The following is a 15,920-nucleotide window of genomic DNA, read 5'->3' as shown; positions in this document are numbered from 1 at the left end:
GGGGTGCCTAGAAAAAAGGGTGAGGGCCCTGCAGGAGAGGACCCACATTGCTCTCGAAGCCCAGGCGCTACAACTTGGCTCAGTGGCCTCTTTCTGCGTCACCCACGCCTCGCTAAGAGCACCAGCTTCACTTTGCAGGAGATCCAGGCTCGACCTTTCCGTTGGGGAGGCCGATGTGGCCTCTCTCGGCCTCCCTTTCCCGATCCTCCCTCAGGGTATCTGACTCCTCTGTGCAAGTCTTAAAGAGTTTAATTACTTAATTGATTTGCAAACTACACTTTGGAGTCAAAGAACTGAGAAGGGAAAGCACCGGGAACTTTAAGCAACGCGCAGGAGCACAGGGCCCGCGAATGGCTCCAGCCTCGGGAGCCCTGGCAGTTCAGCCCTCACGCGCGACGCCGGCCTGAATCCAGCCACCCACCTCCCGTTCCGGAGGAGGCGTGGCCCGCACGCGCCGCCATCTTGATCGCCTCTCTAGGCGCTCTGTTTACTACTCTATGGTCGCCCGCTCCCGCCCCGCCCCTCCCCAGTCATTGTCTGGAGGAGCAGCCGCGGCCGCAGCGCCTTCTCTTTATAAGCCCGCAGTGCCCGGATGTGAATGGATTACAATGTATCTTTCAGGGAAACCTATTATTATCAATGTGACTCCACAGGGGAGTCAATGGTGATGATGATGAGGAGGAGGAGGATGATGATGATGAGACACCTCTAAACTTGGAACAAGTTTAAGACTTTATAAGAGGAGAAGAAAAAAAAGCACCACCAAGACTTGTTTGAGGAAAAATCATAACTATCCTGTATTGCTATTTTTTATAAACAATAAGAAAAAGTTGTCGGATTTTTTTTTTTAATGATTTCTTTTTGGGGGGAGGGAATTTTGTTGCAGTTTTATGGTGGAAAATGCAAAAACCAGAGCCAGGTGCATAATCTTGTATTTTGTGGATATCCCTGGAGCAGAACTGAGTACCAGTTAAAATACTTTTTTGGGGGATACACATGTGAGATACTAAGTACTTGCAGAAGATTTTTGTCTCTCTTTTTAAAGTCACTTTCCTTGGAATATTGTGAGAATATTTGTGGCCATTTAAGGTAACGTTACAATTTGCTGTCAGAGTAAACTGTTTGTAATTGAATTTAATTTTTAAAATGTAGATCCCAGTGTTTAATTAAAACAAAAGGAACGACCTATTAAATAATTGCCAATGAGAAAAAGTGTGTGCATGCATTCTGTGTATGTACTCGCACCTCTAGCAATAACAGGGTTTATAAAGTGTGTGTTTTAACCCATGTTAAAATAGCGTATGTTGGATATACTTGATAAAGCACGTTTGTTATTATGAAACGATAGATTTGTGCAGCTTAATTTTAATCCTAAAAAGTGATGTGAAAAAAAGTATGTTTTAAGAGCATGCAGGGCCTGTAATGGTAAATGTTGAATTAAAAACTTAAAGTGCTGGCGAACGAGGGCTTAGCGTGCCTAGGAACTCAAGTGTAAAAACAAAACAACACCAACCCTCAAAAATTGTCTTTTATTTATTTATTTATTTTTTGGCGAAGTTAGCAGTTATACTATTCTGTGACTTTACAGGGAGGGGAAAGAAAGTATGTAATTTAGGTTTCGCCCCCAACGCAGAAGTACCGACATGAAAATCTCCCCAGCAAAATGTGGCTTGGTTTATATCTAGAAAAAGAAAAATATTGTTCCTCTTGGCAAAGTCTTTTTGCATCACGTGTATTTGCAGCCTAGTATAAACTTGCTTTGCCGTGTGTGTGGATGTGTGAGTGAGAGGGAACGAGAGTCAGAGAAAGAAAGAAGTGAGGGGATGTAAACTCGAATAAATTTCAAAGTGCCTCCGATGGATGAAACGGGCAAAAACTGAACTGTTCAGGCTTCAGATTGTAACTGACGATCTGAGGGAAAATGAGGTGCTCGATGAAATTTCGTTTGTATTTTTTTTTTTTTTTTCTTTTGCGAGGCGGGGGAGGTGTTGAGATTTTTTTTTTTCCCCTCGGGGGGGTGGGGGTGCATCCCATCCACTCCGACCCGAGCGAGCCGCGTCTCCCCGCCGGAGCCCCCCCACCCATTTCTTTGCTGAACTTGCAATTCCGTGCGCCTCGGCGTGTTTCCCCCTCCCCCCCTTCCCTCGTCCCCTCCCCTCCCCGGAGAAGAGAGTTGGTGTTAAGAGTCAGGGATCTTGGCTGTGTGTCTGCGGATCTGTAGTGGCGGCGGCGGCGGCGGCGGCGGGGAAGGAGCAGGAGCGGGCGCGGGCGCAGGCGGAGGAGGTGGTGGCGGTGGAGGCAGTGGTTAGACATGAACGCCGCCTCGGCGCCGGCGGTGCACGGAGAGCCCCTTCTCGCGCGCGGGCGGTAGGTACCGGCGCCGGCAGGGCTCGGCGGGGCCGGTGCGCGGGGCTGCGCGGGGCTCGGGCTCGGCGGCCCCGCACGCGGCTCCGCGCCTACCGAGCCGCGGGCTCCCGGCTCCTGGCGCTCCCGGCTCCCGGCGCTCCCACTGGAGACACCCCTTCCCCTCCCGCGCCTCTTCCCTCCCCCTCATGTCTAACCCCCCCTGGCCCCCCCTCCCCGGTAATGACACTTGGAAGGACCGACGACTTTGCCAGGGGCCTGACTTTAATTTTTACAACCCTTTCTTTCACAAATTAGGGTGCTGGACAATTACAGGACCCGACCCTCCACTCCGCTCCCCCCCCTTTCGCCGACCCTGTCACCCCTCCCCCTTTGGACGTGTTTTCACTCCAGAGACGCTCATCTTTAATTTCTTTATAGCTACTTTGAAACGCAGAGGGGAGTGGTGTGTGTGTGTGTGTGTGCGCGCGCGTGTGTGCGTGTGCGAGTGTGTGTGAGGGGGGTGGGGTGGAGGGTGGGGGGGAAAGTTGAGACCGGATCGTTCTGAGTAGTTTCTCTTTTCTCTGTGATCCATTCATTTCTCGCTCTACCTCCTGTTGCATAAAATGATGCGCTGAAGAGCGGCTTTTTTTTTCCCCTTCCCGGATTTGGTTTTATAGTGGATGTTACCAGTTTTGATCGTCTCTTTGGAAATACAATATCAATATCGCCTTTTTTTTTTTTTTTTTTTTTTGCTATTGCTGCCTATTCCATCTTAAAAAAAAAAGAAAAACCAAAAAAAAAAAAAACCCTCTTCCATCCCTCCCCCCTTTCCACCTTAATCCCACCCGCCCCCACACCCCCACTCCTAAACCCCCCAGTCTCCAAAAATCCGATTGTGTTTTCTCCAAGGATTGGGACTGGATTTTCTGATTGCGGTTATTTCCATGTTTCTAGGTTTGTGTGATTTTGCTAAAATGCATCACCAACAGCGAATGGCTGCCTTAGGGACGGACAAAGAGCTGAGTGATTTACTGGATTTCAGTGCGGTAAGAAAGAACGGTGGAAACTAACAACAGCTGTGAAACAAAACAAAACAAAACCAAAAAACCCAAACACTTGAGCTAGAAACCAGTAGTAATCTAAAGGACAGGGATAATTTTTAATTGGCTGAATCCTTGGTAAACATGAAGGTCTTTTTGATAAAGTTTTTAACTACAATTTTTGGGTGTGTTGGACGAATTAGGCTTTTTTTCGGAGTCTAATTACTTGCCTGGAATTCCCTACCTACTGAGCCCCCCCAAATAATGGAGTCTCACCCCAAGGAAAGGGAAAACCAGACACCCCTAAAACTATAAACCACCTCTCAACTTGGCCTTATCTGAATACAGAGATTATTGATACTTTGTGCACTACGCATTTGATTGATTTATTTTCTGAAAATGGAAAAGAGAAAATAGGAGACCCCAGTTGTGTCTTAAAGTTTTAAACTGATGATGCTTTGGATTAGTAGGACCTGTAGTCCTCCTACTTGCATCTTTTCCTGGGATTCTGAGGAACTGTGTGTATATATTGAGCATACATTCTTTAGAACCCTTTAGGCTGTAAATTTCACAGTCGTGAAGTCAGTACAAAGCAGAACTTACACACTTGTGGAGTTTTACGGCTGAACTTGGTCCTTCTCCATCTCTTTGCTTCCCTTCCCCAAACCAAGTCCCAGACATGTTAGGGGAATGAATTCGTTTTTAATGCCAGATGAGTTTGGTGTAAGATGCATTTGCAAAGCAAAATGAAAAGAATCCACAAAGCACACAAATAAAATCCAAACCGCCTTCTAAGTGGGGGCTCTCTCACGTTGCTGCTGCCGCTGCTGCTACTGCTGCTGCTGTTGCTGCTGCTGCTGCTCTTCTAGACCTTTTGGAGAAATGGCTTTCGGAAGTTTTGCCAGGAACCCTAGCCTTAGGCAGCTTTGTAGCCCCCTTTCTGCTTGCTGCACTTTCTCCATTTGTTCCTTGGCTTTTTGCAGGCTCTGACTCAGGGAAGGTGCGCAGTATCCACTAGATACGTCGCAGAAGAGGGAAACCAATTAGGGTCGAAATAAATGCTGGAGAGAGAGGGAGTGAAAGAGAGAGAGTGAGAGTGAGAGAGAGAGAGAGAGACAGAAAGAGAGAGAGAGGGAGAGAGAGTCTTGCTTCAAATTGCTCTCATGTTAGAGACGAAATGAGAATTTAGTGCAGGTGGCATTTTTATTTTTATTTGGGTTCACATATGACAGGCAAATCCTATACGGGATGGAAATGGACATTGCCACGTTTATGGCCAAGGTTTTCAATATGAAACAAACAACTTTTTTCTTCTCCTTTGTAAAACTAGTGTTTTCTAGAGGGCTCGCTGCCCTCCAAACTGAATCTTGTTAACATTATGGGGACTGTGTTGGTTTAAAATGTAGTACTGCCTAGTTCTGGCGATCTCTTGAACCTAAGGAAAAAGAAAGAACAGTGGTAATGGGGGTGGGGGGGTGGAGTGACTGCTAATGTTGTGCCTGTTTTAGTTTTAAGTTGGATGGTGATACATTTTACTAAAATGAACCCTTAGCATAAACTGTATGTTCTGTAGTGAGATATGAAAGATCTTTGATGAACTCTCAAGACACAAATGTCTTTTCAATAGTAATATTTCTTTGTTTCTTTTAGATGTTTTCACCTCCTGTGAGCAGTGGGAAAAATGGACCAACTTCTTTGGCGAGTGGACATTTTACTGGCTCAAGTATGTAAATTCTTTTCTTAGTGTGTAGTTAAATGTTCTTAGCTGTTTATTCACTCATGGTATATTTTTGGCTCTGTTGAAGTGTTCTGAAAAAGTCATTGAAATTTTAGCCTGTAATGATACAGTTACTTCATTATCCATTAGTGGTATAAGTTAAGCAAAATGTTATCTTTTGCAAAATTAAAAGTAGTTTTTTTTTTTAATCAAGAAAACTGTCTCAGAATCACTTAACTTAAAAGCAATTTTCTAATACAGTTGTAATCAAACATGTGAAGATAAGGCAGTGTTAACATGGGGGAATAAATTAATGTTTCTTATTTAAAAATAGAAGGAAAAATCTAACTTTTATGAAAAGGACAAATCCCTTGTAAATAATATCAATTTTATTGGGTACTATGTATAATTAACCATTTTAAAGAAACGAGTACTTAATTTTGCAGATGAATGCTGCGTAGTAAACTATAGCTGTAAATAGACTCTTGCTAATCTGAGTGCTAAATATGAATTCATTTATATTTAAAATATCCTTTTTGATGCTTTAGCTGGCCCCCCACCCCGGTAAGAGTTTACATGTGCAATGAATTTTGCTCTATTTGAAGTTACAAATTTGTAAGGACTTTCACATTTTATAAATGAAAGGTCTTTGGGTGATGCTTAAAAAAGACATTAGCGCTATTCACAAAGGAATCTCTGTGTGCAATGATTATCTGGTATCTGAGGAGGAGTTTTAATAGGGACTCTCTGAAGGTCTCTTATTAAAAGTGAAAACGGAAACTATGCTGTTCATTTAAAATGTTTTTTGTTTTTGTTTTTTATTTTTTGGTCCAGTGAAAATTTCTATCAGAAGGAGGCATACATCATTGCCTGCTATCCTTTAGGTTCAAGGCTTCAATCCATTTATGCTTGTTGAACAGCTGTAGTATTTTAGGAGTTCTGGCAGTAGGACATAACAGTACATTAGACAGAGTCCTGTTCTTAAGTCAGTCTGGTAAATGTTGACATCGTTTAGCTGTGAGATACCAGTGGAATTGTCTGCTAGCTATTGAGTATAATTTCACAGCTTTTGATATTCATTCGGTGCTGTAGCAGTGAAGGAAATCTGTTTATCTTTGTCATGTGTGTAATTGGTATGTTTTTATAAAATAAATGGCTTTTTAAAGTTGCTCATTTCCAAATAAGTTACTTCTTCTGCTGGCCCCCATAAGTCTCAGGTCATTTTTGTCTCTATGACTTGCTTTATAGAATGTGAGATGCCTCCTGTAGTTCTATTTTATCTTTTATTTTGAGAGGTCCACAGTGATTAAAAGGGCTATTGGCCATATGTTTGTGTTTTACTGCCCCGGACTCTGTTATATTTTTTCATTTGGGACTTAAAAAATTTTTTTGTTGTGGTTGTATTCGAATTATATGTTCCAAATTTCTCTATTGTGTCCTCTGCACAACTTTGAAGTAAAGATGAGTACAAGTGTCTCTTGTAGGCAAATTAGTTTTTCAGACATTATCAAAACAGTTACCTACAGTAATTTTCTTTTCAATTTTCTTTAAGAAAATGTGTATTTAGTTGAAATCTAAAAGTAGATTATGTCAGACAGGCACAGAGATAGACTGTTTTCAGAGTCAGTGCAAAAATACTCTTTTGCACTTTATAAAAACAGACGCATTTGGAATAATTTAAGTATATCACTTTAGGTATGGTTTAATCAAGTATGGTGATGTAGAAGCATGACACTGTGTTACATTTAAAATGACAACTGTGCATCTCGTCCCTTTTCTATGTTCGTATTTAAATAAAGTCCTTGCTGTGATGTTTAAGTGTTTACAGAGAGCAGGCTGGATAAGTGTGAATATGTATTAACGCATTTTGGTAAGTGATCATATACTGAAACTTGCATAGTTCTTAAGACAATGTATCTATATACTGAATCTAGACAGAGACTTCATCCTTAGTGAGATGTATTGTGATATTTCTAGTGAATATGCTGTGATTGTATTTAAAATGTTTGAACTTTAAGTGACATTGTACCAGTAGTGTAGTTTTCAGGCCCAGATGTTTATTTGTAAAGGTGAAAAGTGTAGTGGCTATTTTGTTCTGGCTGATGGATTAAAAATGCAGATTATTCATTCCATGCAGTATAATGGGAATTATAATATATACGGTACAGATTGGAGTGGTGGTTTTTCTCATCTGTCCAAGACATAGTGAGTGGCTTTGTTTCCACTCAATAACAAAGATAAATCCCTTTGAAAGCATAACAAATAAAAAAAATGAGGAAAACTGCATCTTGCCTCTTGCCTGGAAGGATGAACTAGGAAACTTTGCCCAGAGAGATAATTTTCTAAATGTACTTCAGGTATTATATCCATTGTCCTGAGGGTGCTTGGATGTCACCTTCACGAGTAGCTTTGAAACTTGGGTCCAGGGAGAAAAGGCCCAAAGTATAAGTGAACTATTCCTATTGGAAAAGCCAGCTCTGTTTTTTTCCAAATGAGGGATGGTAATATTTCATGCTTAAGTTTCCCAGTCGCTTTTGATTCCATTAATGTAGGGTGCTTCATCGTGATTTGCAATGTGAGAATGAAAATAAAGTGTGGCCCTATTCCCTTTAATCTTTCATTTCACAAACACGGTTTTTCTACCACCTTAAGAAATAGTGAGGCTGCTAGGGAGAATGGAATGTAACCTGAGCTACAGCCTGACATTCCCAGGGAGCATTTTTCACATGAAAGGCTTTTGTCAACCCAGGAAAGGACCAGCAGTTTTTGTTTGATGTTTGCAGGTGTTCCGCAGAGAGCACTAAAACAATTCAGCCATGATAGTTCAGAGCTTGGATGACCTTAACGGGGAGAATCGGTGGGCTCTGGAATTATTTTTCAGAAAGAGTTGAAACCTATATGGTGACTTATATAAAGGGATTTAATATGCATTATATCATGGATCTTAAAACAAGCTAAAAGCATCCATATGCCTGGATGATTGGGAAATTATTCTCATTAAAAAAGTAGGATGGCAAAGTTAACAAAAAAAAAAAAAAAAGAAAGCACTGAGAGCCCATCATTTATTGACGAGCAAGGGATTAATTTTCTAATATAACAAAAATATGCTTTATTTGGTTACCTTTGAGTCTTTTATGAGCAAAAGATAAACATACTAGCTTTGGCATCTTTTAAAAAGTAGTTTTAAAGTTGGGCCTCTGAAATTATCTATGCTCAAGCAGTCCTGGTCACATCTGTTCCATGTATTTACAGTCAGTCTCTGACGGATACTACATCTTCCTTAGTTTAAAAGTTGAGCCTTTTTCCCCCTATAACTGTTTAGTTTTACTTAGGTGTTCAGCATTTGTTAACGATTGCCAAATGAATGGGTGTTTTAACAATTAAAAGTAGCAGTAAAACACATCCCATCCCTCTCATGGTCATTTTTAGAAGAGAAAAAAAACTTCTTGATGTTCATGCAAATTAGTCAACCTGTAGCCACATGACACCAAAATAGCACATTAATTTAATACATCCAGTAAGGAAAAAAAAAATCAATCCAATGGGGTAGTTTTGTATCATAGAGAAAATTCAAATGGTCAGCATCCTGAATTAATTTCCATCAGTACCAGTTTGAGTTCATGGAGATGGCATTAAAAAATTGGTTTCCCCAAACGGTATTTATGGGATGGAGTTGTTTTAATTGTGTGTATTTTAAAACAGCCTTACTATAATAGTACAATTCATAATGGTGGTGTAGCTCTTTGTAAAAAGCAGAATAATTTAGCAGGTTTAAAAATAAGTAAAGTGGCATTAAACCCTACTATGTTAGAATAGAAGAATTTGGGGGATAGGAACCCCTTAGAAATGTTTAGCCCAGTGCCTTCACTGTACAGCCAAAGAAAACTGAGCCTCAAGTTAAGAGGTTCTCAACTGTGTCTTTATTTGCTATCCTAAAAAACAAGTTTTGATTTGCTAATTCTCTATGGCCCTGCAAATCCTTTATTGGAATAACATTGGTTTCACTACTATGTTTTTCTGTAATTTGTATTGCATAATAAGACATCAGGATTTGTGTGCTGATCTTCATGCCTACAAATGGTTCTTATTGTGCATGTGCCCTGTGAAGGCTTTGTAAGGTTTGGAACTGAATTTTGGATTATTGATCATTCTCTTTTGCCTGATCTCGCCTATGACTCTTTGCAAAATATTAGATTGAACGATAGGGTGTGGATGGACATGACACTGACAAAATTAAAATACTTCTTACTATGCCAAGTGCTGTGCTATATGCACTTTATATTTGTTGCATTTTTTTCCCCCATCCTCACAAGAACCCACTGAGATGCAAGGATTACCATACTCAGTTCATAGATGAGGAAACTGAGATTCAGAGATGGTAAACTATCTATTCTCAAGGTATCTAGTAATGAATTAGGTTTTAAACCCAGGTCTGTCCAGCTCAATGTCTTTTTGCTTTTCATGCACACCCAGACCCACACACAGAGATACAGCTTATTTTTTTAAGATCATATAGGCATAAGAATGTTTCTGAGGTTTGATGTGCAATACTATTCCTGACCTTTAGAGTAGATAAACATTTTTTAAAAACATATTTAAGATAATGATATAAACCCTGTCTATTATTTTTCCTGCCTTACTATCCAAATAAGCTAGCCTTCTGGTTTGTTGGATTTCAACATGACTTTGTATCATTCATTATTTATTATTATTATTATTTTTTAACAAGGGGACTATAGTAGGTATTTTGAAAGTTGTGTTTGGATTTTATTGTATATTGACAGTCTGCTTGGGTACTGGTGAAAATATTTTGTTTTCAATTGTTTTTATGTGCCTAATTAAACCAAAAGTTGAAGGAACCAAGTTTACTCTGGTAATACCTAAAAAAATGGGTTCCCATCTTTAACTGTAAAAAAAAAAGTTTTGCAGTTCCTTTTTAGACCTTTGAAACTTAATATTCAAGAACAATAATCCTAAATTCTATCCGCATCACCAAAATAAGCAGTTTTGAAGTTTTGATAGGTCTATCACCAGACATGTGTTTAAAATGTTAGGTTTTCTAAATTTAAAAGGAAGAAGCAGTACTCTATTTGACACTGACTTAAGTAAATAAAATGCATTAAACAAGCAGAGGGATCCAAGATCTGTTGAGCCTGAAATGCTTAACATTTTTGACAGCATCAGCAAATTATCTTTACCCTACTATTGTAATGAGGAAATCACTTAAATAACAGATGAACAGCTAAGTCACATAAACGTATATAATAGAACTATGTAATGAAAGTTTATGCTGTTAATTGCTCAAATCTGTCTTAAATGCTTAGAATCATGGAGCAGTAAAGACTGTCATATAAACAGTTTTGTTTTGAGCTTAAAATTATTCCTTTTTGCTTTCATCTGCTATGATAAACAAAGTAATTTTGTAAGCTTTACAGATCAAACATTTACTCCTAATGGTAAACTACATTTTATATTGGAAGTTTGCAACCTCGTCCAAGGCAGAGAGTTGCGTCCTGGTGGCCCCAGGCCTGTGATTTTCAAGGTTTAGTATTATGATGCTATTTAGATCTGTTCCCATAAGCCAAGATAACAGATCTTAAGTTGTCTAATACGGAACATGGTGTGTTTTGAAATGTTCTTCAGTTTACAAGTTTTGAACCAAAATGTTCTTGGCCAAACCTTTAGAATTTATGTCTATATGTTGGGTAAATCACATCTTGCACAGACAGAGCATCAAAATGAACCTAGGTAGGAGCAGAAAAAAAAAAAAAATCCCCCCTTCCTTATTTTTTGTAATTATGAGCCTTTTTTTTAATGATCAGGTCTCCTTCTAAGTTAATTGGATAGTGCTAGAGTATTAGAGAAAATTAAGTAAAGCACGTCATGGGGTTTTTTTTTAATGTTGTTTTTATTATTGGTTTCTTATTACTCTAAATAAAGTTTTCCAAACCGACCACCACGTTTATAAGCTTATACGTGGGTTATCCATTTTCTAAATCTATGAGCCCACTTAGACTCAGCAATAAGGTAGGCACCTGAATTTTAGGTGGGTAATTTTGAACCATATGTCTTTAAATGCTTATGAGAGACTTAAGAGAAATAGCAATTTAATCGTTAGAGAAGATTGGTTAACACTTTTTGTAAGTCATATATATATATATGTATATATATATATATTTTTTTTTTTTAATATCAGGCTCAAAGGAGTAGCAAAAGTGTTGAAAAAGGTCATATTTACTTTCATTTCATCAATAAATAAAAGCCCAGTTAATCAGCATATCACATACCCAGGTGTGTTTAGAATCAGTTTATATGGATAAATTTCAGGGCTGTAAGAAAGTATTTTATTTAAAGGTGCAGCCACTCGATTGTTTCAAATGGATGCTTTTGTACTTTTGTGTGACAATTAACATTTAATGAATGACTTTCTAGACTGCCATTGGTGGTAATTACTATATGTAGTTTATTAACTACAATCCATTGTTGGATGTGCCTGTATTGATTTGTTTTGCAAACAACCCTTCACACGTTCAGCAGTATTTGTACATCACTTTTTAAAGAACCTGTTTTGTTTGCTAATGCTGATATCGCCCCTAAAATTTTTAGCTGACAAAAGCCTCTTTGATTGGAGTGATTTTAATTAAATTAAAAATTCATCATCTTTTCAGCTATAACAATTTTGCACTTAGGTCCTTAGGGAATCCCAAAGAAACTATACCATATTGTCTTTCAAGTAAAGGATTTAAAGAAATTTGGGTTTACCAGGAGACTTTAGAGATGTTCCCTAATTTTTTGGATAAAGAGTCAAGGTTTAGGAGACTTAAATGTCTTTTGCCCAAATCATAGAGTGGGTTATTGGCTATAATAGGACCCAGATACAGATGTCCTGACCCTCTGGTCAAGGACCCCATGCTGCTTTTAATTAAGGTTTGGACTCAATCCGTTGGTACCAACTGTATGTTTCTTAAGAGGAGGAAAACTTATATAATCTGCCATTTCTGAAAAATAATAAAAGTTCAGATTGTGAGAGATGGACATCATAATCCAGCTCACGTGTCATCACGTGCCCTAATTTGGCTAAAGCAGTTGACGAATAGCTGTTAAAATGTATTGTGTTATTAAAAATAACAAAGTAAGACCCGTGATTAAATATCAGGGCTGTAATTTAATCTTGGGGGTTCTGGTGCTGTTCATAAACCATTTGGCTTTTTTCTGTAACAGATGACGTCAAAATACAGCTTGATTGAATTATGACCCTGGGTTACAGGAGCACCTGCTGGTGCCTCTTTTTACTTCATGGCATGTCAGCATTTCCATTACAAACTTTTTTTTCCTCTGACATTTTTAAGTTTGAATAGTTAAACTAGACTGATGGTTGGCATATAAACTTTCAGCCCCCTGGGAAAAGACTATTTTCCCAATAAAACGGAGAAGGTGGTGACAAAGTCCCATTACAGAATACCTTTTAGAATGTTCTTCTTTGCTTTAATCTTCCATTAATTTAAACATTCCTTTTGGGGTACTTAGCTGAATTGCAAGGCATCCAAATAGAAGGTTTTCAATCTCAAATCTCCCAAGCCAAGACTTCAACACCAAGCATTTAGAGGGCTCTTAAACCAGGAAAAGACCCAGCTTCTGTGAAGGAAGATATTAAATTGATACCTCTGGACACTCCAGTTGTCACCTTGTGTGAAATGCTGAAGAATGAGATCTGAAAGACTCGCACATTTGCCTCCCTTGTTGGTAATTTTTTATATCCACTTAAGATGAATAAAAATTGATAATGAATGGTTTAGAAAGGTCTATTTATTTATATCATTATCTGGAGACTCATAGCATAGCTTCAGTTTAGCCCCTTGGGTTTTAATGGGCGATGGAGATAGGATGTTTGTATCTAGCCAGCCAGTTATTTTTTTATCTACCCATCGTAATTCTTAGGGATGGTTCACCTAATACATATTTTTAGTACATACTATGCTCACATCCCCTATGTTAGCAATTATAGAACATGTAGGGTTTTGTAGGAGAAAAGTCCTACCTTGAGAGGGCATATGGCCTGACAGAAAAGAATAGAAAATTGCTTGTATAATTAATACTCATTGCCCAGAAGATAAGTATCATTAACATCCTCAGAGTTTAGGTAACAGAAAACTTAGTTCTTGCTGGGGGAAATTATAATGAAGATTTTATGGACCAATCAACTTTGATTCTAGAGGAGGAGGATTTTGAGATGGGGGCGTTGGGACTGAGCTGCTTCTATCAAGATCGCTGGACCAGGTGCAGAGGAGGGCTCTGGCAACCGGTGGATTAAGGAGAGTAGATCCCTCAGCTCAGCAGTGGAATCAATTCTGGTTTGGGCACCTCAGTCACTTCCAGGCAGAAATGATACCTTTCCCTCCTCCCTTTTCTGATTTTGGGATTTCCTTGGGGATATTAGAAATGATGATCCAGTTCCTTTCCCCAAATATATATTTTTAATGATCGTGTCAGGATGGAAATCAAGGTTTTTCTGTTCCCAGTTCCAGACTCTTCCCTATTGTATCATTCAGCAATGGAAGTTTTCTTGACCCAAACTGATAGCTACTTTGGAGGAAATGATTTATTGAACTGAAGTCTGGAGATCTAGCTTCTTTTGCCATGTTGGCTGTTAAATAGCTGTTTCATGTTGACAAAGTGATAGAACCTCAAAGCCTGCATCTTAAAATTGAAAAAATAGTCTGAAATTCTCCAGTGCACTTGAAGAAGGGATTTAATACTCTACTTAAAACATGTTTTCCGATTGCAAAAAAAATCACTATTAGAATTCTATTATTATCACTGTCGCCACCATACAGGTGCCACATCCTTTAGTTTAAAAGCCAGCAAGGAGATGTGATAGTTATTACTGCCATTTAATATATTTGGAAATACATTTTTTTAATGTTCTCAAAGATATTGTGATCATAGTCAAAATCTATATAATGTTTTGTAAACACATTACAGAGTGACCAGACATACCTTTGAATAAAATGTATAGTAATTGTGTCACACATAGGAAAACTATGTAAATACAACCCTTAAGTATTGATTAGTTCAGATTAAAGTGTCTTTCTCTCTCTGACCTCCAAGTATTTCAGGGTAGCATGTGCTTCCAGTTTCCAGAAGAAGCGGCAATTCAAGTTCTAGTTAAAACTGGCATGGGAAAAACTTATTAATGAATGATTGTGTTCGCTGCAGAATAGAAACAAGATTTCTAGGGCAAAGAGGATATTTTAGACCCATTTACCCATTTTGAAAAAGATGTCAGTTCCAAACCTTGGTGTTCCCAAAACGTTTCCTTCACTTTCCAAAATTAGGGATTCATACTGGAAATATTTTGCAACCCTACAACTTAAAACTCAGAGAGAAGACATACTGGTCATCAAGTGGTCACCATGTTTCAAGATTGAAAATGCAGTTTCATACATAACCACCATTTGCCATTTTGAAAAGAAAGGTCAAGCAATATCAATTTCAGTCCTTTTTCAAGTAATTGTTCTTTGTCGTGTGCCTTCTAGAACTTCACTGTCTACTAACTGATTTCCCAAATCATGGAATGCTTTTATGTTCTTTGGTGTACATGGTGATTCTTCATTTAGTTTCTTATAGCCACAAGGTTTGACATCTAGTTTTTACCTGACTTTATTAACCTCTTATTATTCTTCAGTGTACCTTTTCACCCCATGTGGAATGATTCCTCTTTCCCATGGGTTGGACATTTGCAGTGCCCCACTTTGGAAGGAATTCTACACTTTAATCACTAATACCTTTGGTAGAATTAAATAAGGTGAGAAATATTCTATAGGTACTTTAAGCCATTAGTTTTCCTTAAAAAAAAAAATCCATTGTGGTTGAAGGCTTGATTATTTAAAGAATGTTGAAAGCTTCAGAAAAGTGAAAGGGGTTTATATATCTAGTGGGCTTTTTGTTTTTTTTTCAGTGTGAACATGTTGCACTGGAATAACAAGAGAACTATTAAGTAATTTTCATTTATTCACTTGTTCATTCATTCATTCATGTCATACATTTTTTTTTTTTTGAGAGCAGAGCCAGATACAAACTACAGTGCTAGGTACTGTGGTGATATAAAGAATAAGAAATTTCACCACCAGCATTGCAATGGGAGCATGATACTGCCATGGTCATCATTGGGTAAAAGTTCTACATTAATTCAATATGAAAGTGCTTTTCAAATAACTGATGTGCAGGTGTGGAAGTAGACTTCTTCAAAAGATACTTTTCAAATATAACTAAGTATAGACTTTACATTTTTAACTGAAACATTGGAGTCCTGTGTACATATGTACTTCTATACTCGTATAAAGGAGGGAGAATAGATTTGAATGATTATGGAATTTGAACCCTGAAGAATATTGTTGTGAATATATTCTCAAATTTAATACCGAAGACTTGTGGGGAGGCAATGACAGTTATGTCCCTTATGTTTTTGTTTTTATTGTTCTTTTTTTTGAGCAGAAATTAAAATATCAGATTTGTACATAGTGCTCATTTACCTTGAAGACACTATTTACACGTGTGTTTCTTATTCCCACACTCGAATATATATATTTTTATATTTTTTATTAAAGTATAGTTGATTTACAGTGTTGTGCCAATTCTGCTGTACAGCACAGGGGCCCAGTCATACACACACACACACACACACACACACACACACACACACACACACACACACACATTTTTTTTCTTCCATCATGGTCTACCCCTAGAGATTGGATATAGTTCATAGTTCTTTGTGCTGTACAGTAGGACCTCATTGCTTATCCATTCTTTTTTTT

General features: G+C 38.3%; 1 protein-coding gene across 38 annotated transcripts in view; it reads left to right on the top strand.

Moving 5' to 3' along the window:
* Window positions 1-539: 539 nt before the first annotated feature.
* Window positions 540-15,920, top strand: part of TCF4 (transcription factor 4) — a 365,126-nt gene continuing 349,745 nt past the window's right edge. For 13 of the 38 annotated variants that reach the window (XM_021093452.2, XM_021093484.2, XM_084966760.1 and 10 more), the window contains exons 1-3: window positions 2,191-2,367; window positions 3,301-3,392; window positions 5,037-5,109. In XM_021093452.2, the coding sequence (XP_020949111.1) occupies window positions 3,321-3,392; window positions 5,037-5,109 (145 nt within the window). In that variant the 5' untranslated portion in view covers window positions 2,191-2,367; window positions 3,301-3,320. Of the gene's footprint in view, window positions 1,090-2,190; window positions 2,368-3,300; window positions 3,393-4,470; window positions 4,581-5,036; window positions 5,110-15,920 lie in introns of those variants that run through there. The other 25 variants (XM_084966752.1, XM_021093491.2, XM_021093587.2 and 22 more) reach the window with 3 other exon arrangements.

This window comes from Sus scrofa, chromosome 1 (assembly GCF_054392235.1).
Source record: "Sus scrofa isolate SSC_HxYL_T2T_F1_AM1 chromosome 1, Sscrofa_HxYL_maternal_Yorkshire_Landrace_v2.0, whole genome shotgun sequence".
NCBI lineage: Eukaryota > Metazoa > Chordata > Mammalia > Artiodactyla > Suidae > Sus > Sus scrofa.
The sequence above is the reverse complement of the archived record's forward strand: the minus strand, read 5'-3'. Positions and strand labels throughout refer to the sequence as shown.